We start from the raw sequence: 20,777 nt of genomic DNA on the forward strand, positions 1-20,777 counted from the left end.
GGGCAGGCAGGCAGGCAGGCGCTGGTCACTCGTAACATGACATGAGACCTTCAGCCAGTGAGCATTTGCTCATGACTGTCACCGTGGACTCGGGTGGCTTTGTCAGGGTTTGTGTTTGACTGGAAAACATGTTGTCGAAATGATCTAGAGAAGGAGCTGGTTTACAATGAATCTTCATTATTCCATTTACCATCAGAGGATCTAAAACGTGGTACAGATGGGTCCCCAGGCTGCCTTATCCCTGGGAGCTGGTCTTGCCACCTAGGCAGAACTACATCGCTGTAATTTTTCCTATTATTTTGTGCAGTCGGTGTCTCTCCTGTTCATCGTTCGTTTACCTGCTGGGGTAGCCCTGAAGAAGCTGCTTTTCAGAGCTTGGGAAATTCGATCTGCATAGCACAGACACAGATTGATTTGTCCTCAATCCAAAGGCAACTGTCGCAAGCCAAAAGCAGTTAGCTGGGGTGAAGTGGGAGCAATTGAGGCTCAGATGAGCTCCAGTACAAGACATAGCATGAGAGTTCCCTATCAATTGCAGCAATTCATTAAGCCCAGACAGGGTTCAGATCCTGATCAGGTATCAGCTGGCGTGAGGTGGACTTAGTAAGAGCAGAATCTGCCCATGGCCACCCATCCTCGCTCTGGTCTTTGGAGTACAGCTCTCACCTCTGCTGTCTGCTGGTCGTGCTAGCTACTCTACCATGACAAGAGACAGCCACATCTTCAAGGCACCCAGGTGCTGCGGGACATGCTTGGCCTGGGGTCAGAAAAAGCTGCAGTTACTAGCAGAAACCATTGTGCTACCAGCACAGAGAAGGTTGCTGATGAACACCTGAGGAGGCTGGCTTGGAGCCCCTCCCTGGGTGCCTCCCTCTGCTACAGTGCATGCATCCCCCAGAAGTAGCCAGGTCTGTAAAACTTCCTGCGTGGGGACTGGAGTCTCTGTACGGCCAGCGTGCCCGCGCCCTGCGCCCCCCACCCCACGCCTCTCTCGCTGTACAGGCAGAGCTGGCTGTATTTGTAGGCGTCGTTCTGGCTCATTTCTATGGAGTATTCAGGCACAGTAAACCTATCTCATTTGCACATGGCTTTGATAGAGCATAGTCAGAAAATAATGATATATTCTTAAAAAACTCCAATTTCAAAAGCAAGAAGTTGGCCTTCCCATGCAAACATCTGAACTCAGTGGATACAGAGAAGCACTCACTCAGCCTTGCGTTCGGTGTGTTAGAAGTGTCATGTGATCAGCAGTGTGTTTCCCTGCCCTGCCTTTGGTGAAAAATACAGTGTGCCTCCCAAAGCCAACAAGGTAGAAGCAACTGTGTACCTGGGAGCCTGGATCCCAGAAGGGGCCTCCCACACCTAGGGAGGAAGGGTCTGCTGTGCTGCACATCTGTATGCATCTGTACAGCTAGCGTGGTGGATGTGGAGCCCCCTCCCTGGGGAGGGGGGCAGGACGTGGGTGGTGTTTGGGACAGAGCCTGACTGGGAGGCCAGCCCCAGTAGAAACCCTGGGTGCTGGGTTAGCACATGTGGTCACGCGCTTCCTGTGGACTTTGTCCCCTGACTGACTTGTTCCATACCTTTTACCGAGATAAATCATGGCCACGAGGGCGCCCACGGGTGTCATCCCCTGAGACCTCGGGTGCGTCATCTGGGAGGTGGGGTAGTCTGGGGCAGTCTGAGCAGCCTTTCCCCTCTGCTAGCAAAAACAGCCTGGAGAGCTAGCTCTCGGAAAGCCTCTCACTGAACCCCTGCCCTTCCAGATGTTTCTCAAAGCGCCCAGCACACGCCCGTGTCATTCTGTAAATGTCCAGTGATTACCCCGGGGGGGGGGCGGGGGGGGGGGCACAGGGAAATGCCGCCCGTGGTAGCTTGGAGGGGCGTGAACATTCAGCCCTAAATCCATCTTCCTTCTTTCTTTTTCTTTTCTCCCACCCCTCCCTCTCTCCCGCCCACTCCACCCCCCTTCCTTCTTTTAGGGCAGTGTGGTACTGGTGGTTGAGCTCAAGTCCTCATGCTTGCCCTCCTGCCTGAGCCGTACATCCAATCTTTTCCTTGTGGATTGTCTTTCAAACGGGGTCTTGTGCTTTTCCCTGGATCCTCCTGCCTCCATCTCCCAAAGCAGCCGGAATTACACGTGTGCGCAGCTCAATAGTAAATCTTTCAGGCAGGTATATTTTGTTTCAACAATTAGTGACCTGAGTTTTCCCATATTGTTTAAAATGAGCACCTGTACCTTTTTTTTTTTTTTGGTCGGTCGTGGGGCTTGAACTCTGAGCTTGGGCACTGTCCCTCAGCTCTTCAGCTCAAGGCGAGCGCTCTACCACTTGAGCCACAGCGCCACTTCCACCTGTACCTTTTTTAAATTGTGCCTATAGTATCTTTGGTTAGGAATCTTCGCCTTCTGGCTCTTTGGTTATTCTGCAGGTCTCACCCGCCTGCCCTGGTGTGTGAATTCTAACTCAGCAAGCTGCTCTGGCAGTAGCTTCCGTTCACAGTGCTTATGGCTGGCTCCGCAGTGACACTAAAGTGGCTTAAAGAGATGATTTAACAGTTACTTACAGTTTTCCTCTACAAGTGCTATGAGCATTTCCATATAGCGGTTGTCCATGTGTTTATTATAACGGCGTCTTGGGCTTGGATGGAGGGCAGCATGGCCGGGAGGCAGTGTGCTGTCTGTGGTGTGGTTGGTGCTACATGCCAGGGCTGAGTGGTGGGCACGGTCCTCTGAGTCCCTGCCCAGATGTCAGGCCTGTCCACCCCACGCCGTGTCTCTGTCCCTTGCAGTGCACACACCTGCCTGATTCTCTGGTGCAAACAGAACGATTGTCCTTCCAACTTTCTCCCATAACAAGGGGAGGCAGGCAAACACTGCCCTGAATGGAGCCTAACACCTGGCTCACCCCCACAGCGAGCAGGGCCACACCCCCCCCCTTCTTTCCCCACTCACATGTCAGCCTGGGCTCCAAAACAAGGCTGTCTCCACTCACGCAGCAGAAAGGGCCTCCAAAAGGGGATTTATTATTATTGCTTCTGCTGATTTTTAAATGCCCATTTTCAGCCATTCTCGGCATCTCTGGTGCTGCTGACGAGGCAGAGCCGTTCTGTCCGGTGGTTTCGCCTCGCTGCTGCCCAGCCCACGGCATCCCCAGGCCCGCCAGCCAGCCAGTTGGCCTGTTGTGACTGTCATATTCTGTCCTAATTGGAGACCGTTCTATTGCTGTGCTGGACCATTTTCCTGGCTGAAATGGAGCCAGGCCTGAGCTCAGTGGAGTTGATAAGAGCTTCCCAGAGGTGTGGCGTGACGTGGTGTGGTGTGGCCCCTTCCTCATCCAGAAAAGCTAGTGCATCACCCAGGGGACAGTGTTGATCTCAAATTATCTGATGGGAAAAATGGCCGTGCCTGGTAATGTTCCCTTGTATACATGGAATAATGTTGGCCTTGAATGTGTCTAGCTCTAAAAATGTATTGTTTTCTTTGTTTAGAAAAGCATTCAGAGCCCTTCCTTATGGCTTTATGAGACAGACGGATGGACATTCTGTGGTGTGTCTTGCTGGTAGCACAGCTGCACCGGCCACATTATCACTGGTAGTTTAAAGCAGGGACCTGGAGGTCTGACTTTGAGCAAGGCAGAATCCTGGCTGCCGAAGCCATATTCACCCACTGGGTCAATGCAGCCGGGATGGAATCCTTTCAGAGACTGGGGAGTGTCCCAAGCTGCGGTGGTGACAGTCCTGTGTTCCTTAAAGAAGGGCCCTTAAAGAAGAGCCCTGTTGACTATCTCTCCCCCACCCCCCCGCCCCAAGGCACTGGGGCTGATAGCTGCCCATCAAATAGCCTGCCTGCTTGCCTGTGATGGCTTGGATTACTTAAAAGGGAAAGACAAGCCATTGACATTCTAAACAGACTGACAGCATCTAACTCTAGCCACATACCCCAGGGAGGCCGGCCCCTCTGGTCTGCCTCAGCCTGACCCAGGTTGTACAATTTCCTGCTCTGTGTGCCCTCTGCAAGGCCCCTACCCAGTGCCCTTGTCCCTTGCCCCAGGACTGGGCACCTGCTACTCACTCTGCCAAGAATTTTGTCCTTTAACCCTCCTATCCCAGCATCACTGTCACCCTGGAAAGTCGCCCCTGGCCTCCTCAGCGGTTCCAAACCCCTAGTCCTCAGCCTCAGCAGACAATAAGCTCCAGGACCAGTCAAGACTGCAGTCATGAGTATATTCAGAGGATTTGGCCACATAACAAGGCTTCTTTTGGCTTTTGCTCAGTTGCCCTACACTGTCATGATCAGTGTCTTTGCCATTTTCTTAATCTTTTCCTCAGTTTTGCAAAATGGCTGCAGTAGATCAGCCTTTACTTCCTTCTTTAAGAGACATAGGAAGGAAGGGAGGCAGGGCTATGGCTCCTGACTCTTAAGAAAATACAAGTTTCCCTGGAATCCCCTGGGGCCAGTTTCTGCCTCGCTTCCTTGTCATCTGTCTACTTTCACCTACCGAGGAGGCTGAAACTACCTAAGTGGCTTCCACAGCCCCTGTCCTGGAGGTGAACACACCAGCTCTGGCCATTCACAGTCCACAGGGAGCAGTCTCTGCCCCAGGCACACGCCTCTGCTTTTCCTGTCAGTTCTGGCAAGGTGGATATTGTTCTTGTTTAGCAGTTAGACAGGGTCTCAGAAGAATAAATAACTTGCCTGTGCTTACACCCCTCTGGAAGGGGTGGGGCCAAGACCCCAGCCCTAACCTGCCTCGCTCCCAAGCCCAGCCTGTTCACCTTCCCAGGGCCACTCTTGCCTCCCTCTCCAGTGAAAGCGTTTGTCCTCAGTTGCTTTTCTACCAAGGGCCATGGCAGTTCTGCTGCACTGTAGCTGTGCATTAAACAAGCTTTGGCAGTCGTTTACTAAAATTACCACAGCTGAAAAGCAGTAATTCAATTACCATTTGGGGTGATTTTTATATTTGGGGTCTAACGAAGCGCCATTCATTTTCTGAGTTGGTTTTTAGCACTACGTTTACCCAGCGGTTTGTCTGTACTCTTAAGGCCTTCAATAATCGTGTAATTGTTTCCGGGGCGGGGGGGGGGGGGGGGGAAGGAGGGGAATGTGGGGGGGAGGTCTCTGCCAGGCACTCAAGCCCTTTATGGTGCCTGGAAAATCCCAGAGTTTTTGTTCAGAAGAGAGGAAACTCTGATCACCTATATTCCTCTCTGCGGCTTCTGGTTGGGCCTTTTGAACACTAAAATATTCAGAGACATTTCATCCCCATTAGGTGTTCCCATAATGGGCCTCAGTGTATGTGTTTTTGTGTGTGTGTTTGTGTGTGTGTGTGTATTATAAAAGTAATAGCTGTGCAATTGAAAGAAATTTGGAAAGCAGAATAAAAAAAAAATCACTTGTAATTCTCTACCACCCAGAGGCAAGAACCAATAACATTTTTAGCATATTTCCTTCCTGATTTTGTTTTTGCATAGCTGGATTCACACACTATTTGCAGATTCTGTACAGCAGTGTTCAGTGTAAACAAGCCTCCTCGTTCCAGCAGGGCCCACCGAGGATGGAATGGCTGCAAAGTTGTTGTTCATCAGGGACCACCTGTCCTTCACCCCTTTACATGCTCATGAGATTTTCAAGGTGGGCCTTGAATAATCCCAATGCAAACACCATGCTAACAAGTCATCTGTCAGCGCCACGCACTGTGTTAGGCCAGGCATCTACCATATGCCTATAATCTCACCACTCAGGAGGCTGAGGTGGGAGGATTTTAAGTTTGAGGTCAGCTTGGGCTACATGGTAAGACCTTGTCACAAAAAAAGGTATCACGTGCTTAGTTAATCACTAGCGTCATGAGTCATGTGGTCACTTTGTCCCTGTGGAGTAGGATTGGAGGATTGCAGTTCAAAACCAGCCCAGGCAAAAAGGTCTGCAAGACTCCAATTAACCACTGAAAAGCCAGACTCAGAGGTGTAGCGCAGCCGGGAGAGCGCCAGCTGTGAACATGAAAGCTGAGAAAGCACAAGGCCCTCAGTCCAAGTCATCCTCCTCCCCACACACACACACACATGCACAAACACATGCGCATACATGTCGCATTCTCCACACTTGCTGGCTGGTGTCCCTGACAGAATGAATTCCAAGAAGACAGAAAGTCTTCTTGCCTCCGGCTGGACCCTTCCACCGCCCCATAGCTGACCTCCCCTATGGTGACCTTGGAGCCCTTTGCTGTCCCACTCCTGTTTTTTTTCTCCTTGAGGTTCTTTGTCCCTTCTCCCCACTGCAGCCTCGGCTGAGCCATTTACAACCTGCTCGCTTTCCTTCTTCAAGCGTTATGAACAGTGTACGCGTCATAGCCACGTTGGGCACAGCAGCACATACCTGTAATCCCTGCATTGGGGAGGCTGAGGGTGGAAGCCAACCTGGCTTGTCTGAAAGCTCAGCCTGGGGCAAGCGCAGCCTTGCTCGGAACCCTCAGGCTCTGCCCATTGCCCTTGGTCCCGTGGTGGCCACCAGGCCCTGCCTGCTGTCACGCCGCCGCCGCTCGTAGCCCAGTGCCCAGAGTCCACCTCGCTTCACTTATAAGAATCTTGAGGCAGTGCTCTTTGTGGGGTGCAGAAGTGCTATTTGATAGCAGGCAAGAACAGAGTCATTGGGCTGGGAAGGTGGCTCAGTGGTAGAGCGCTTGCCTTGCATGCCTGAGGCCCTGGGTTCTATTCCTCAGCACCACATAAGCACAAAGAAAAAAGCTGGAAGTGGCGCTGTGACTCAAGTGGTAGAGCGCTAGCCTTGAGCTGAAGAGCTGAGGGACAGCGCCCAGGCCCAGAGTTCAGACCTCACGACTGGATCCCCCAAAAAAAAAAAGAACAGAGTCATTACTTGATCATTTGACTTTCCATCTGTGTCAGTATCACAGGCATGCATACGATATTGAGTTCTGCCCGCTCTTGACTATGGTCGAAAGGGAATCACAGAACCAGATAGTTGAGGTTGACACGAGTCAACCTCGTGGTAAGGCCTTGGTTCACCCAGTGAACAGATCGTCAGATTTACCCATTCCACTGTCAGTGGGCATCGACTGTTTCTGTCTGGGGCAGTTACAAACAAAGCTGTTCTGTCATCTAGTCCCGTGCACTCGTTGCTTGGGTGTGTTTAGAGGAGCAGGATTCCTGAGTCTTTGGAAAGTTGGGGGTTTGTCTTTGGCAAATACCACCAGAGAATTCTCAGAGTGGTTGTGCCAATCCAATGCTAGTGGCTTCTCTGGCCAGCTGGGCCCATCTGCTTTCTGCTTTCCGAATTCTGTGGCTGGCTTCCGTCCCCTGTGTCTTTGTCTTGGGGTGGGTGGGGGCTGTCTTTACGGAGCAGAGCTAGGATGCCATCCCGCCATCTTTGCCGGAAGCCTCACGGGGTTCCGGGGTAGCACTCAGTTCTCTGCGTTCCGGGAAACAGAATTGCCCTTGTGTTCCTCTGAGCCATTTCTGCGTAATGGCTTTATAAAAGCGGGAGGTTTGTGCTCTCAGCCTTTGGCTACCCCAGAGACTGTTTCCGTGTTCTGCGTGGCCAACAAAATGACAAGATAATTCCCGTTCCATGTCTTTATCGGATGCATGATTAATAATGGCACAAATTAAAGGCTTGGTTTGGAAGATTCTTTATGTTCAGTGTGCTTCCCTGAGTTCACAGAACTCTGAGTACACTTCTATGTCGACTTTTTAAGCTGAGCAACCACAAGTCTAAACATGTTTGGATGCTCTCCCCCCGCCCCCCAACCCTGGAATTTCCCAGTGGATAACCGTGTGATGTCCCAGCTGGTGCCTCGCTGTTCACTCCCTGCCCCAACGCCATATTCTCCATTTAGGAGGGCTAGGGACACAGTTGACCTCAGAGTGATATATAATTGATGTTATGCACGCACATGTGTGCGTGCACACACGCACGCACGCACGCACACACACACACACACACTTCTCCCAATGCCAAGATGGTCACATCTCTGCTCATCACCATCTAGGACCATCCCTCCTGCCCCACTGCACCCCTGGCAAGAGCGCACTCCTCTCCTCCTGAGCAGGGGCCCCCACCGTGCCCACCAGAAATGTAGCCTCTGGTGCGGAAACACAGGAGTGGCCTTGACATCACAGCCTCTCTGGCAGCTCTGATGAGCTGCCTTACAAGCCCTGGGCAGATGGGATGGCCAGGGTCTGCTGGTTCCCCTGGCTGCCAGCTAGAATGGCTATCTGAATGATAAACTAGACACCTTTCAGCAGCGTCTAAAACCCTCTGTGTGGACACTCATGGAGTAAACAAATGCTCCTGGCAAGAGGCCAAGTTGCACATGGTCTAAAGCACGAGACGGCCACTTGCTCAGGATCGTTACTTGCATCATTCCTGCTCGGTGGAGTGGACGCCTACCCTCCCTGAAGGACCCTGCCTTGGGGACTGTGGGCCAGCTGAGGAGAGAGAGGCTGGCGGGAGAGGACTGGTGCAGGAGAGGGGGAAATCCTCCCATCCTTCCTCTGCCCAGCTGGAAAAATCATTTGGTTTTCGATAACCGCTCCCGCTTCCTCCTTGCAGGCCATATTGATCCCGCTGTGCCTTTCCCAGCTCCTTGTTCTAAGCAGGAAAGCGTGCTCTGCCTCCGCCTGCATCACCTTCCTCCACTTACTAAAGTCACCTGCTGCTGGTTTCACTTCCACATTTCCAGGAAAGGGTGAGTGTCCTCCACAGGTCTCATTGGAGGTCCTGTGCCACTGGGAATAGGGATTACAGAGGTCTTACTTTGGTTAACTGAACTGCATCCTTTCTTCTCTGTCTGCCATAGCATACATTGGCTACTTGTTCTCGCTGAAGGGGAAAACAACAAAACAGCTTCTTAGTGCGTCCATAAATGGATTCATAACACTGTTGAAACCTATTTGTGGTATCCATTGTGTAGAAATCCCCCTTGAGCCTCTTGAGCCACAAGCTGTCATTGGCTTTTTGGTGGTTAATTGAAGATGGGTCTCATGGACTTTCCTGCTCAGGCTATTTTGAACCATAATCCTCAGATCCAGCTTCCTGAGTATCTAGGATTGCCAGGCATCAGCCACCAATTCCTGGTTGATGCATGGCTGTTTAGCAGTAGTTTGCCAGGGGATGCTGGCTCTGCGTGCACCTGGCTGTCTGGTGGGGCTGGTTAGGAGGGAGAAAAACCCCAGGGGGGTTGCTGCTTTTTCCTGTAGGGGTACATTTTGTAGCAGCTCCCTTCCTCCTCCCCAGAGAGGATGACAGATTGTGTGTTACTGAGGAGGTCTGCACTTGGCCAGAATCAGCATGCTGTTTCTGGGGGGTCTGCCTCTGTTCCTTGTTGACACAGACATTAAGGGAATCATGATGATCATCTCTTCAGAAGTCACAGCTCTAATCTGGAAAGAAATGGCTGCAGTGTGGACCTGTGTGGCAATGAAGCCGCACCTATGAATTGTAGCACATTAAAGTCCTGCGGAAAGCCTGTTGGCTAAGAGTTCATCTCCACACAGGGGTTTACCGTTCCTCCTGAAACCTGGCTGGATTCCCAGGGGTGAGCAAGCCATCCAGCCACTCACAGTCCCTCTTCCTCCTCTGTGCCCCACAGACTGGGGGCTGCAGGGAGTGAGCAAGTGGGCATGGGGTTTTGTCCTAATCACAACCTATAGTTGGTTATTTTTCATAGAACTTGTAAGAATTCAAGAGCTCATGTTCCTCTCAAAGGCACAGAAAACAAAAGAAAGCCCTCAGCTGAGACTGGGGTACACAGGTCTCGGGGCGGAACTAGTAGCTGAGCTATAACCAGCCGCACGCGAGGTCTGCTCTCGGTAACAGCTAAGAAGAGCGAAGAAGGGAGGCGAGCTGCCATCCATCTGTCTCTAGGGCAAAGGCTGCTTCTCCCCAGAAGACCACGCTGCAGATGCGGAAGGCCCTGGTCCCACTCCGCTCTCATCCTCACAAAGTCACAAAGCAGACATGCACACGTTCCCTGAGGAAGCCCAGCTGTGCAAAGCCGTGCATGCTCCCTCCTGGTCCAGGGCCATAGCAGGTCACTAAGTCTTGTTCAGAGCCAGTAATGGTGTGGTCACAGTACATGTACACATGTGCCTGTGTGTGCACCTGCACGCATGGTGTAGTTAACACGCCTGTGTGTGTTTAGTTTCTCCTGTGGGGACATGTATCAGGTCCTGTGTGTGAGCAGGCAGTGGAGGTCCACCTTCCGCACACCTGATGCACACACCTTTCCTCGTCATTCCTAAGCATGCTTGTAATGTCTTTCTCCTGATCTTTTGTTTTCATAGTTTTTCTTATAGGTTTAATAGAGAGGGATTTGATTACATGAACTAAAGTGTAGAAGGAACAAAAAAAGTCAGGTTTCTTCCCAACCCCGCTCCCTCCCTGTGGCAACAGAGAGCGCCTATTTTCTTTCTAGGCACCTTGCACAGAGGGTGTGCATATGTGTGTTTACTCTTTGTGTATGTGTGTGTTTTATTCTATTATGTATATATAGGAGGTAGTGAATTATTTGCACTGTATTGATCTTGTTCCTGCCCTTTATGCTGCATTAACCTTGCTTCTTTCCCGGGACCTAGACAATCCATCCCAGTTCTTTTGTGCTGAGGAACTTGGGGGCTAGAGGTAGGCAGTGAGGTGCCCAGGGAACAGGATTTGAGGAGGCTCTTCCTTTCAGGATTGCGCATATTCAGGCTCAGCACCTGCACAAACCTCAGGGTTGGGGGAGGCTCCTTAAATTCTGTTCCTCACTCCCCTCGTCCTCTCTCCAGCCCAAATATGCTCTTGCAAATTGACTACAATTTAGAAAACATCTTGTTTGTGCCTTTTTTTCTCTTTGGTATGTATTGTTTATTTTCCAGTTTCCACAAAAGGAAACTATTTACAGCCCAGCCAGTGCTTCTTTCCACAGGCCCTCAGCAATAATTGCAGTGTCAGTAATTGGAAACGTGAGGGAAAGTGTGGTTGGCCAGCTGTTTAGAGTCAGACCTAACTCTCATGTTGACTCTCCACATTGAAATTCACGGGTTGAACTGCAGCTCCCACCTTGAGTGTTCATCTTGGGTTTGTCATTGGAACCACCAAGGAGGCCTTTTCCATTCCTTGATCAGTACTCAGCGCTCCTTAGCACAGCCATAGGAGTCAGGCTGGGTCAACCTTGCTCTGGGATTAGGCTCATTAACCCAGGTGACGGCCAGCTCCGTACAATAAAAATACAGGAACAGTGTTGAAAGGGTTGACATTGACCAAGGTGGTTTACGAATACTGCTTTGGGTGAATAGCAACTCCTTTGTATGACTGTTTAAAAATAATAAAAATATTTTTTTTAAATACAGGAACATCAAGAGTGTGTGGAATACACTTAAAACTAAACGAAGTGATCCGAACTTCAAAGTTAAGCAGGCACCTCATACTTCCGCTGGTAATCATATTTGAGCTAAAACTCTGGTCCTTGATCCTGGATTTCACCCAGATCTCAGAATAGTAGACACCTAATACTCGTCATAGATTCCACGTAGACTCGGTTAGCCTATCTCTGTTTCTGTCCCCTCTTCCTCTCTCTCCCGTCTCCCCTGTGCTGGGGATGGAAGCCAGGGCCTGGTACACGTCCTGTATATGCTCTACCATTGGGCTTCGTCCTTGGCCACTTTGTGTTGGCTGTGGCAGTCATCTGCTCTAAAACACAACTCTAGGAGCACAATCTGTTCTGACCACAGTCTTGTTACATATATTTTTAATTGAATGTACTCATTGTGATTGTAAGAGTTTTAGGTGTGTGTGTGTGTGTGTGTGTGTGTGTGTGTGTGTGTGTGTGTGTGTGTGTGTGTGTGTGTGTGTGTGTGTGTGTGTGTGTGTAAGTGTAACTGTCTTTCTGGTGTTTTCTCCATTTCTTTCTCTGAGCAGAAAGAACTGGTCTTAAGCATCAGCCTTGGCATTTGCTTTATATTTGTTCCATTAAAATTACGTTTGTTCCCATACAGCTGTTTACCTAATGAGCTAATTTTAGTAGATCTGTGATTTTTTTTTGATGTCTTGATCATTTCCCTGATTGTAAGAGTGATTTGTGCTCAGAAAACACTCAGAGTTTACAGGGAACTGAAATGTTTTGTCCTCTGTGAATAATCACTCTTAATAGCTTCCCATGTTTTTCTAGACATTTCTATCTCTAGCTTATTGATTTCTTTTTTTTTTTTTTTTTTTTTTGGGTCCGGTCGTGAGGCCCGACCTCTGGGCCTGGGCGCTGTCCCTCAGCTCTTCAGCTCAAGGCTAGCGCTCTACCACTTGAGCCACAGCACCACTTCTGGCTTTTTTTTCTTTTTGCTTATGTGGTGCTGAGGAATCGAACCCAGGGCCTCATGCATGCAAGGCAAGCGCTCTACCACTGAGCCACCTTCCCAGCCCTTGATTTCTTTTTTATTCCTGTTTTTTTTTTTTTTTCCTGGCACCATGGTTTGAACTCAGACCCTCTCACTTGCTTAACTTTCTTGCTCTCAGCTGGTACTCTACCACTTAAACCATACCACCCTCCTGGCTTCTTGCTGGCTAACTGGAGATGGAGTTTCTGGGACTTTTCTGGCCATGTTGGCTTTGAACCTCAATTCTCTAGGTCTTGGCCTTCTGAGTAATTAGAATTACAGGCATGAGCCACAGGCCACTGGCTTTACTTCATCCTTTTAAACATTCATTTCTTACTCTATAGTAAGAGTGCACCATCAGTTCCCTGAGAACTCATGTTGGAGGCAGTCCAGATTTTCTCTAAAGCTGATGCTTCTGTGAGCAAGTGTTTACATTTCGTAACCTGAGGTTATCAGTGGTGTCCAGGGTCACTGAGGAGGGTGAGAGGGCTGACATTTGAGCTGCTATTTCCTAATTGATCTCTGACATGAGTTCTGATGGTTGTGGTATGATTTTTTTGCCACTTAAGGAGAGCCCTGATTGACTATTGTGTCTCCACCCTCCCTGTAGAGCGGAACCCGGAACCCCTTGCTGCATGCACATGCAGGGCCGGTGCTGGGAATCTTGACTTTGGTAACACATCACCTGGTGCAAGCATTTTAGCCCTGTCTCATCATCTACCCACCTGTGTGCGGCCCAGATGTGGCCTCTAGACTCCACAGACCCGTTTCTCTCTCTGTCTCTCTCTATCACACACACACACACACACACACACACACCCTGCACGCACACGCACACGCACACACTGATCTGTCCGATTCAGCTGGGGGTTGAGTTCCCTGAGCAGAACACGCAGGGCAGATCACTGAACACCTGTCCCTCCTCCCCTCTTCTTAGGAGGGCAGGGCTTCCACCTCGTGGTCTTCATTCTTCTTTCTTGATAGTGTCCTCTTATTTTTTTAATTTAAAATGTTGAAGTGTATTATCGAGCATTAATAGTATAAAGGAGTTTCATAGTGGAAAGTCCATAGATGAATTCAGTGTACTTTCAACAAGTTCACAGTGGAAATGTGCTTGAGGCCCCACAGTTTAAATTTTCATGAGACCCTCCATTTGCCTTTTTGTTTTGGTCCCGTGTCAACACACCAAATTTTGTATTTTAAAAAATGGAAGAAAAATACTTGATGTCTACCTCTCTTTTATTTCTCTCAGGCTTTTCTCCAGCATGACCAAACTCCCAGCTGCTCAGTGGCCTCCTAGTTAATTTTGAGTTCTCCCTTGCTTCACATAGGTGGCATAACGCGTTCCAGCCACCCCTTCTCCCCAGATGCCTCTCAAGTCCTCGCTACGCCCAGCTCTTCATTGGGAAATGCAGTTGACCTTTGTTCGCATACTGGCCTTGCATCCTACCTAGTCTCCCTCGTCAGTGCTAGGAGCAGGATTTTGTTTCTGGAAGGTTTTCAGGATTTTCTTTGGAGACAGTCTTTTTTTTTTTTTTGGTCGGTCCTGGGGCTTGAACTCTGGGCCTGGGCACTGCCCCTGTGCTCTTCAGCTCAAGGCTAGCGCTCTACCACTTGAGCCACAGCGCCACTTCCAGTTTTCTGAGTGGTTTATTGGGAGATAAGAGTCTCAGGGTCTTTCCTGCCCGGGCTGGCTTTGAACCATGATCCTTAGATCTCAGCCTCCTGAGTAGGTAGGATTATAGGCATGAGCCAACGGTACCTGGCCCTGGAGGCAGTCTTATCATTCTGAAAATAGGCTTCTTTCTTTCTTTCCCCCAGGCTGCGCCCTGTCTAGGATGTGCAGTGCAATGTCAGTAGGAGTAGGCAAGCCGCCTCCCTGCAGGTTCCTGGTCTTTGAGGGAGAGCAGTCAGTCTTGGACCATCAGGTTCCATGTGTATTTCTCATGGATGTTTCTCATTAGGCTAAGGATGCTGATGTCTCTTCCTTTTTCGTGAAGAGATTTTATCAGACTATACTTGGAGACAATCATCTCTGCCCGACTGGATGTTAACAGAAATAAGCTGTCCCATTTCTTTCTTCTTTTATTTTTTCTTTTGTTAGTCCTGGGGCTTGAACTCTGGGTCTGGGCGCTGTCCCTCAGCTCTTCAGCTCAAGGCAAGTGCTCTACCACTTGAGCCACAGCACCACTTCTGGTTTTCTGGTGGTTCATTGGAGATAAGAGTCTCACAGACTTTCCTCCCCAGGCTGGCTTTGAACCATAATTTCAGATCTCAGCCTCCTGAGTAACTGGGATGATAGGTGTGAGCCACCAGCGCCCCACTGAAGCCATTACATTTCTTGACATTCACCGATGTTAAAATTCAGAGTCAATAAATGATGAACTAAGTATTTTCCTTTTGTAGTTATGAAATTGCCTTGCCACCTCTTGGTTTTATCTCATGTCATCAGGTTTGTGTTCATGTTTTAAAACACTTTGCAGCTTTCTACAGTGCCTGTGAGCCCCATCCAGGCGTCCGCTCGCACCCCTCACAAGCGCCTCACCCCTTCTTGAAGGCCTCCCTGGAGTTGCCCTTCTCCTCAGTCATTCATTGCTTGTCATGGTTCAGAATCTTCTCCCTTCTTCCCCTGCTTCTCCCCTGGCTCTTGCTGTGAAGTACAAAGCCCTATTTGAGACAGGCTAGATCTGCACGTGCCATTTGCTGTGCTGAGATCTGGCTGTAGGCTTTGTTCCTGTGCACTTGCTGCTATCCTAGGGCTATGTTGGAAGCTGTGCTGAGATGTAGCAAGCTCTGTGCTGATGCTGAGGGGTGAGCGAGATTCTGACTCTCAGGAGCTGCTCATGCGCACAGGCGAGGGCTTGTTAAACGTGGCGCAGACATTTTCATTAACGTTGGCTTGTTGTCATCTAGCATTTACTCTTTTAAATGCACAACTGAAAATTACTTCTCTCCTGGGGAATGTTTTCCTGCCTTTAGAAATGGTTTATTGATTGCGGTGCCCACACAATGGGCTACTGATTTTAAGAAATGGAAAATTAATTTGATCTGGCTGGGGGTGGCGTGGAGGAAGAGAGAAGAAAGTCAGTGTTTTTTCAGACATTGTATCAAATTCTACATCATCTTGGTTTGAATCCTATGGCTACCCCCAGAGGAACCGAGGTGCAAACCCCTGGCACACAGCTCATGAGAGACAGAGCCCAGGGACCAAGCCCCGATCTCACTGGACACCACTGAGACATGGAGAAAGTGCCAGGAGCACCGTGTGAGGGAACCTCGTCTAACATTGAGGAGGCTCACGGCAAATGGGCTCCATGTTCCTAACCCAGTTTGGGGGAGACCTGTGATTCCCCTAGAGGCAGCATCCTTACAAAGTTAGGAAACAGATGCTGATGACTGTGTAGATGTCTCCTTCCCAGTCTCCAGCCAGCCTTCAGTGCCTCAGTTAATGCACGGAGCTGTGGCAAGAATGGTAGATCCTCTGCACCCCATCCTGCAGATCAGAGCAGTCAAGAGACATCTCCATGGAGCTAGAACCTTCCTTTGAAGCAGGACTTGTAAGGAGAGGCTGTGCTGTAGACTAGACCATGGGTTGAATCCCTGCCCCTCACACCGGGGCCCGGTGGGCGTGAGCAGTGGTGTTTATAGTGAGTGTGGGCCTTGGAGCCATGCACGCGGGAGGGCTGACCTCCCCAGGCAGTGGGAACAGGAAGGAGGGCGACTGAGGAACCTAGGGCCATGCCTAGGAGGTGGTTCCTCAGGTCAAGGCCTCAACCACCAGGCTGTTCACACCCCCAGGAACCGGAGGAGCCTCCGAGAGGATCAGGTAACTCAGCCCACAGGTCAGCCACTCAGGTCAGCTCGGATCGGGGGCAGCACATTCCAGCTATGAGGCAGAGGCTACCTGTAGGCACAGTGCCAGCACTACTACCAGGAACGCTTCCTGGTCCCCTGTGCCAGGCAGGCCTGCTTCTCCCCAGGCGGAGAGAGCAGGCCTCAGCTCCCCTAGGCGCCTCTGCCGGCCCTCTGCCCCACGCAAGGCCCCTGCTCCCCGAGACCCAGGGGTGGAATGCAGCCCCAGAGTGGCCTCCTGGATTTTCTTAGAGCCCTAGGATCCTCAGGCAAAATGCACCCCTTTAAAAAAAAAAAGACTTTTTTCCTTTTCTCTTCAGTGATTCTGGGGTTTGAATTTAGGGTCCTGCACTTACTAAGCAAGAGCTCTACTCCTTGATCCATACCTCCAGACTTCCTTTTGCTCTTCAGTGAAAAATAGTACCTACACTTGGGGAAAGAAAGAAGGGAAGGGGAGGGAGGTAGGAAAGAGATTAAAGGTCTCCCCCATACTTACGCAGAGTTAGATGTTCTGAATGTTGGAATGCTCAAAACTGTGCCGCAGTCTCAAGAGTAGCAAGAATGGCAGATCCTCTGCACCGTAATACATGGACATCTGTAAGCCTTTTAAAGTTCATGTGGGAGCTTCCTGCAGCAGCTACAGAGCTCTACCTCTCTTTTATTTTTTCATTGAAATTATAGATGAGAACATTTGAATGGAATGTTGGATTCCTGAGTTTTTAGGCATCTAATAATGTACTAAAAGAAAATCATTTGGCCTGGTGCCTCTCAAGAGTGGATCTACATCCAAGGCCCAGAGGCAAGAATAGAGGTTGGGGCTGTGAAGGCAGCCTCAGGGGGTGCCGCTGGGGCGGGCGGGGACAGGAGCTAGGGAATGCTGCTCTCCCCAGCTCGGCCTGGTGTGGGGGCTGTGAAGAGCAGCTCCCCAACAGCAGGGTCCTCAAAGGTGTCATTTCTGAAGGTCTGGTGTGTGTTCTTTTTCTTTCCTGGGTTCTACTGGTTACAATTGCACACCTACTGTTTTATGTATGAATTGTGGGCTTTCCTAGATACAATTCCTTCAAAAGGTCTTCTTTTTTTTTTTTTTTTGCTTTATTTAATTTTTGTTTTCAATCAACATAAAATGATTGCACACAGTTATGGGGTGCAAGGTGATATGTTGGCTTGTGTATGATGCGTAATACCCAAACCAGAGCAACGTGCTTATCTCGAACATGTTTCAGCTCTGTGCCGGGATTCATTTAGCTCCCTCCTTTCTGGTTATGGTGAATGGAAAATAAGTTATTTTCAACCCTAGTCACCCAGCCTTTCCTCGGATCTGTGATAGTTCTGGTGGTTTAGTGGGCCCGTTCCTTTTCACCCATGTGATTCCACCCACGTTCCTTGGGGCTTAGATGGTGTGGACACACGGCCCTGCCCTGCCTCGGTTTCCTCAGCAGTGTGTAATGACACCAGGGACACGTGTGCACATCTGTAGCTTGCTTGACCCACGGTGGACACACGGTTGGTTTAGAGGCGAGTGGACCTCACTCCCAGCCACCAGCTCAGTGCCCTGCACATCGCCGTCATTCAGTGTGTGCTTGTTGACTAGCTTCACAGAAGGCTGCCAGAAACAGATGTGGAATTGAATTGGTCATTTTGAGATCCAGTTATTAAAGCTTTAGTGCGTCCTTACAGGAAGTGTGAAAGCCCACAGTCTAAAGGAGGAGGGATCTGGTCACCCACACATTTTCTAGCTCTCTGGCTAGGTAATCATTTCCATTCTGAATCTTATGGGGTGGGGGTTGGGAGTGGGGGGGCGGAGCGGGAGAGAGAGGTGTGTGGAGCGCTGACTGCTGAGACCCCTGCTCCCTAGTAAGCTGTCAACGGGATGTAAACGCCTCTTCCGGTGCCAGGGGCACCGGTAAGATGCATATGCCTTGTTGGTCCAACTGGTTGGCGTCTAAGGATTTCTCCCCTAAGGGACTGGTGTAGTTTGTGAGACCCCCATGGATGGTAAGACTGCATATAGCATCATGGGACTCATTTCCAACATTGGGAGCATACGCCACAAGAGTGTCTGTACCACAGCGAGCTGGGGAAAGTTGCAGCCATCTGTACTTACTGTTCTTTGAAATGAAACTAGAAGTTAAGCTTCACTGGTGTTTATATCAGCAAGAATGCCACACCAGCACTCAGCAGCAACCTTGTGGACACTCAGCTTCCAGGGTCCTGGGGAGGAATGGGGGGAGGGGGAGTTTAGAGGGTAGACAGGCACATGGGTATGGTGGTACATGCCTATAATCTCAGCCATTGGGAGACAGGGGCCAACAAAATACAAAAAGGCTTGGGGAACAGGCATGGATGGCTCACACATACAATGCTAGCTGCTCTGAAGGTTGAGCTCTGAGATTCAGAGTTCAAAGACAACCTGGGCAGGAAAATCCATGACACTCTTATCTCCAGTTGACCACCAAAAAGCCTGAATTGGTGCTGTGGCTCAAATGGTAGAGCACCAACCTTGAATTAAAAAAACTTAGACAGTAGCCAGACCCTGAGTTCAAGCCCTAGTACTAGCACACACACAAAAAGAAGGCTAGGGGCATGGATCAAGTGGTAAGGGGTTGTTGGCCACCCTGAGAGCTCTGGATTTAGTCTTCAGTATGCTGTCGGCCGTCTCTGTGTGCCCTCGCTTGCCCTTCCTCGTGGTCTCCCCGTTTACCCTCGTCCGGGCGTCCTCTCACCCTTCCAGGGACGCCTTGGCGGAAGCAGCAGACGGAGGACCTGCAGCGCGTGCTGGGGGCGGTGGACCGGGAGATCCCGCTGGTCCTGGTCAGCGGCAACCACGATGTGGGCAACGTGCCCACGGCGGAGACGGTGGCGGAGTTCCGCCAGACCTGGGGCGATGACTACTTCAGCTTCTGGGTCGGGGGCGTGCTCTTCCTGGTGCTCAACTCGCAGTTTCTGCACGACGCGTCCCGGTGCCCCGCGCTGAAGCTGGCCCAGGACCGCTGGCTGGAGCAGCAGCTGGGCATCGCCCGAGAGCGCCAGTGCCAGCATGCCATCGTCTTCCAGCACATCCCGCTCTTCCTGCGGAGCATCGACGAGGATGATGACTACTTCAACCTCACCAAGGCCGTGCGCAAGGAGCTGGCCGACAAGCTCACCGGAGCAGGTAGCGTGGGCCCTGGGAGGGTGGGGGGGTGTTCAGGCCATGGCAGGTAGCTTTAGTGGCACAGGCCCTTTCCTTAATGACCTTCAGACACAGAACAGGGCTGGGGCAGTGTTGGCAACACCAGATTCGGGGGGGACGAGGGCAGATCTGCAGGCAGTGTGCCCTGTTGGGTTGGGGGGTAGGGGCAGGCAGGCTGCCAGGGGCCTGGGAGCTGTGCGCACCCCCTGCTCACGACGCTCGTGGGGGTGGCGAGGGTCACAGCAGTAGAGCTCAGACTCATTTTGGAAAGCCAGAAGTTCAAGCAATATTTTGTAAAATTCATTAATTTGAAGACCGTGATAAAACTGGGGGTGACGATGGCAGATGGTATTTAATGTTGCCACGAACCCTCTCCCCCCACAGCACCATTATTTATTATCCCTTAATACTATTTCCGTCTCATTTATCTCCTTGTGCTAAAATGCCAGTTCTCAGAAATATGTCAGAAGCTCGTCCGAGATCGGGGTAGCTTTTAATTACGATAATTGTGTTGTTACAAAATATCCTTTTAAAGACCACATCCCTCCCCAAACCACCATGGAGGTGAAACCCCGCTTCCTCCCAGGGAGTTTATGAATAATTCTGAATCATTGTGTGGGATGAATAAATGATTTAATAATGAGCGCCAGCAGCCACCTCCCTGCTCCGCGTGACTTTACCCCGAGGACGAGTCGGCGGGGAGGAAGGACAGTCACTGAGCCACGGCCACCCCGCCTCTGGGGCTGTGCACTGTGACCCGAAAAACAAAACCTCCAAGCTCAGGTTTCCCTAGAAACGGAGGCTTCCTGCTTCTGCTTCTGAAGCTCAATAAGAAAACAATAAAAAATAATTTTTAAAAAACCTTCTTTTTATGTTACAAGAATGTTGTCAGTAACTGGTACAAATAAACAGACATCAGGCCTGGACAGATACACAGACACGAAGTGGCACCTGTCACTTTCCGTCGCCTTTTGTTCTGCCTGAGGATAATCAATATCACATCCAAAGGATGTCAAAATTGGTTTTCCCCTTAATTCACCTGATTCCTAGTTGGAGGCAAAAGGCAAGAAAGGTAATGAAGTCTTGGTGGAAGGAAGCGGGGCATTGCCTCCATCCCTCAGGACGCGTTTTAGTGGAAGGTACTTGTGTGACCCAGTTAATACATGTAATTTCAAAACTCAATCTTAAAAAATAAAAGGCTAACTCTTTAACTGACCGCGTTTCCCTTGAGATCCTGATACCTTTTCTTTTTTTCCATTTTTAACGTAGAGGTTAGAACTGTGTATTAAAGAGCCCGGAGCAAATTTAGCAATTATGAAAAATTCCAACAAGTTGATCTTTGCTGCAAAAGTTAATGGGTAATTTCACAGCATTAGGGTTTCATCTC

General features: G+C 50.2%; 1 protein-coding gene across 2 annotated transcripts in view; it reads left to right on the top strand.

Annotated features, from left to right (window-relative positions):
• Positions 1-20,777, top strand: part of Cpped1 (calcineurin like phosphoesterase domain containing 1) — a 66,174-nt gene that overhangs the window by 33,860 nt on the left and 11,537 nt on the right. For both annotated transcript variants that reach the window (XM_042698415.1, XM_042698417.1), the window contains one exon: positions 18,950-19,372. In XM_042698415.1, coding sequence (XP_042554349.1) covers positions 18,950-19,372 — 423 coding nt within the window. The remainder of the gene's footprint in view (positions 1-18,949; positions 19,373-20,777) is intronic.

This window comes from Dipodomys spectabilis, unplaced genomic scaffold, assembly GCF_019054845.1.
Source record: "Dipodomys spectabilis isolate Male_0828 unplaced genomic scaffold, ASM1905484v1 ptg000231l, whole genome shotgun sequence".
Classification (NCBI taxonomy): Eukaryota; Metazoa; Chordata; class Mammalia; order Rodentia; family Heteromyidae; genus Dipodomys; species Dipodomys spectabilis.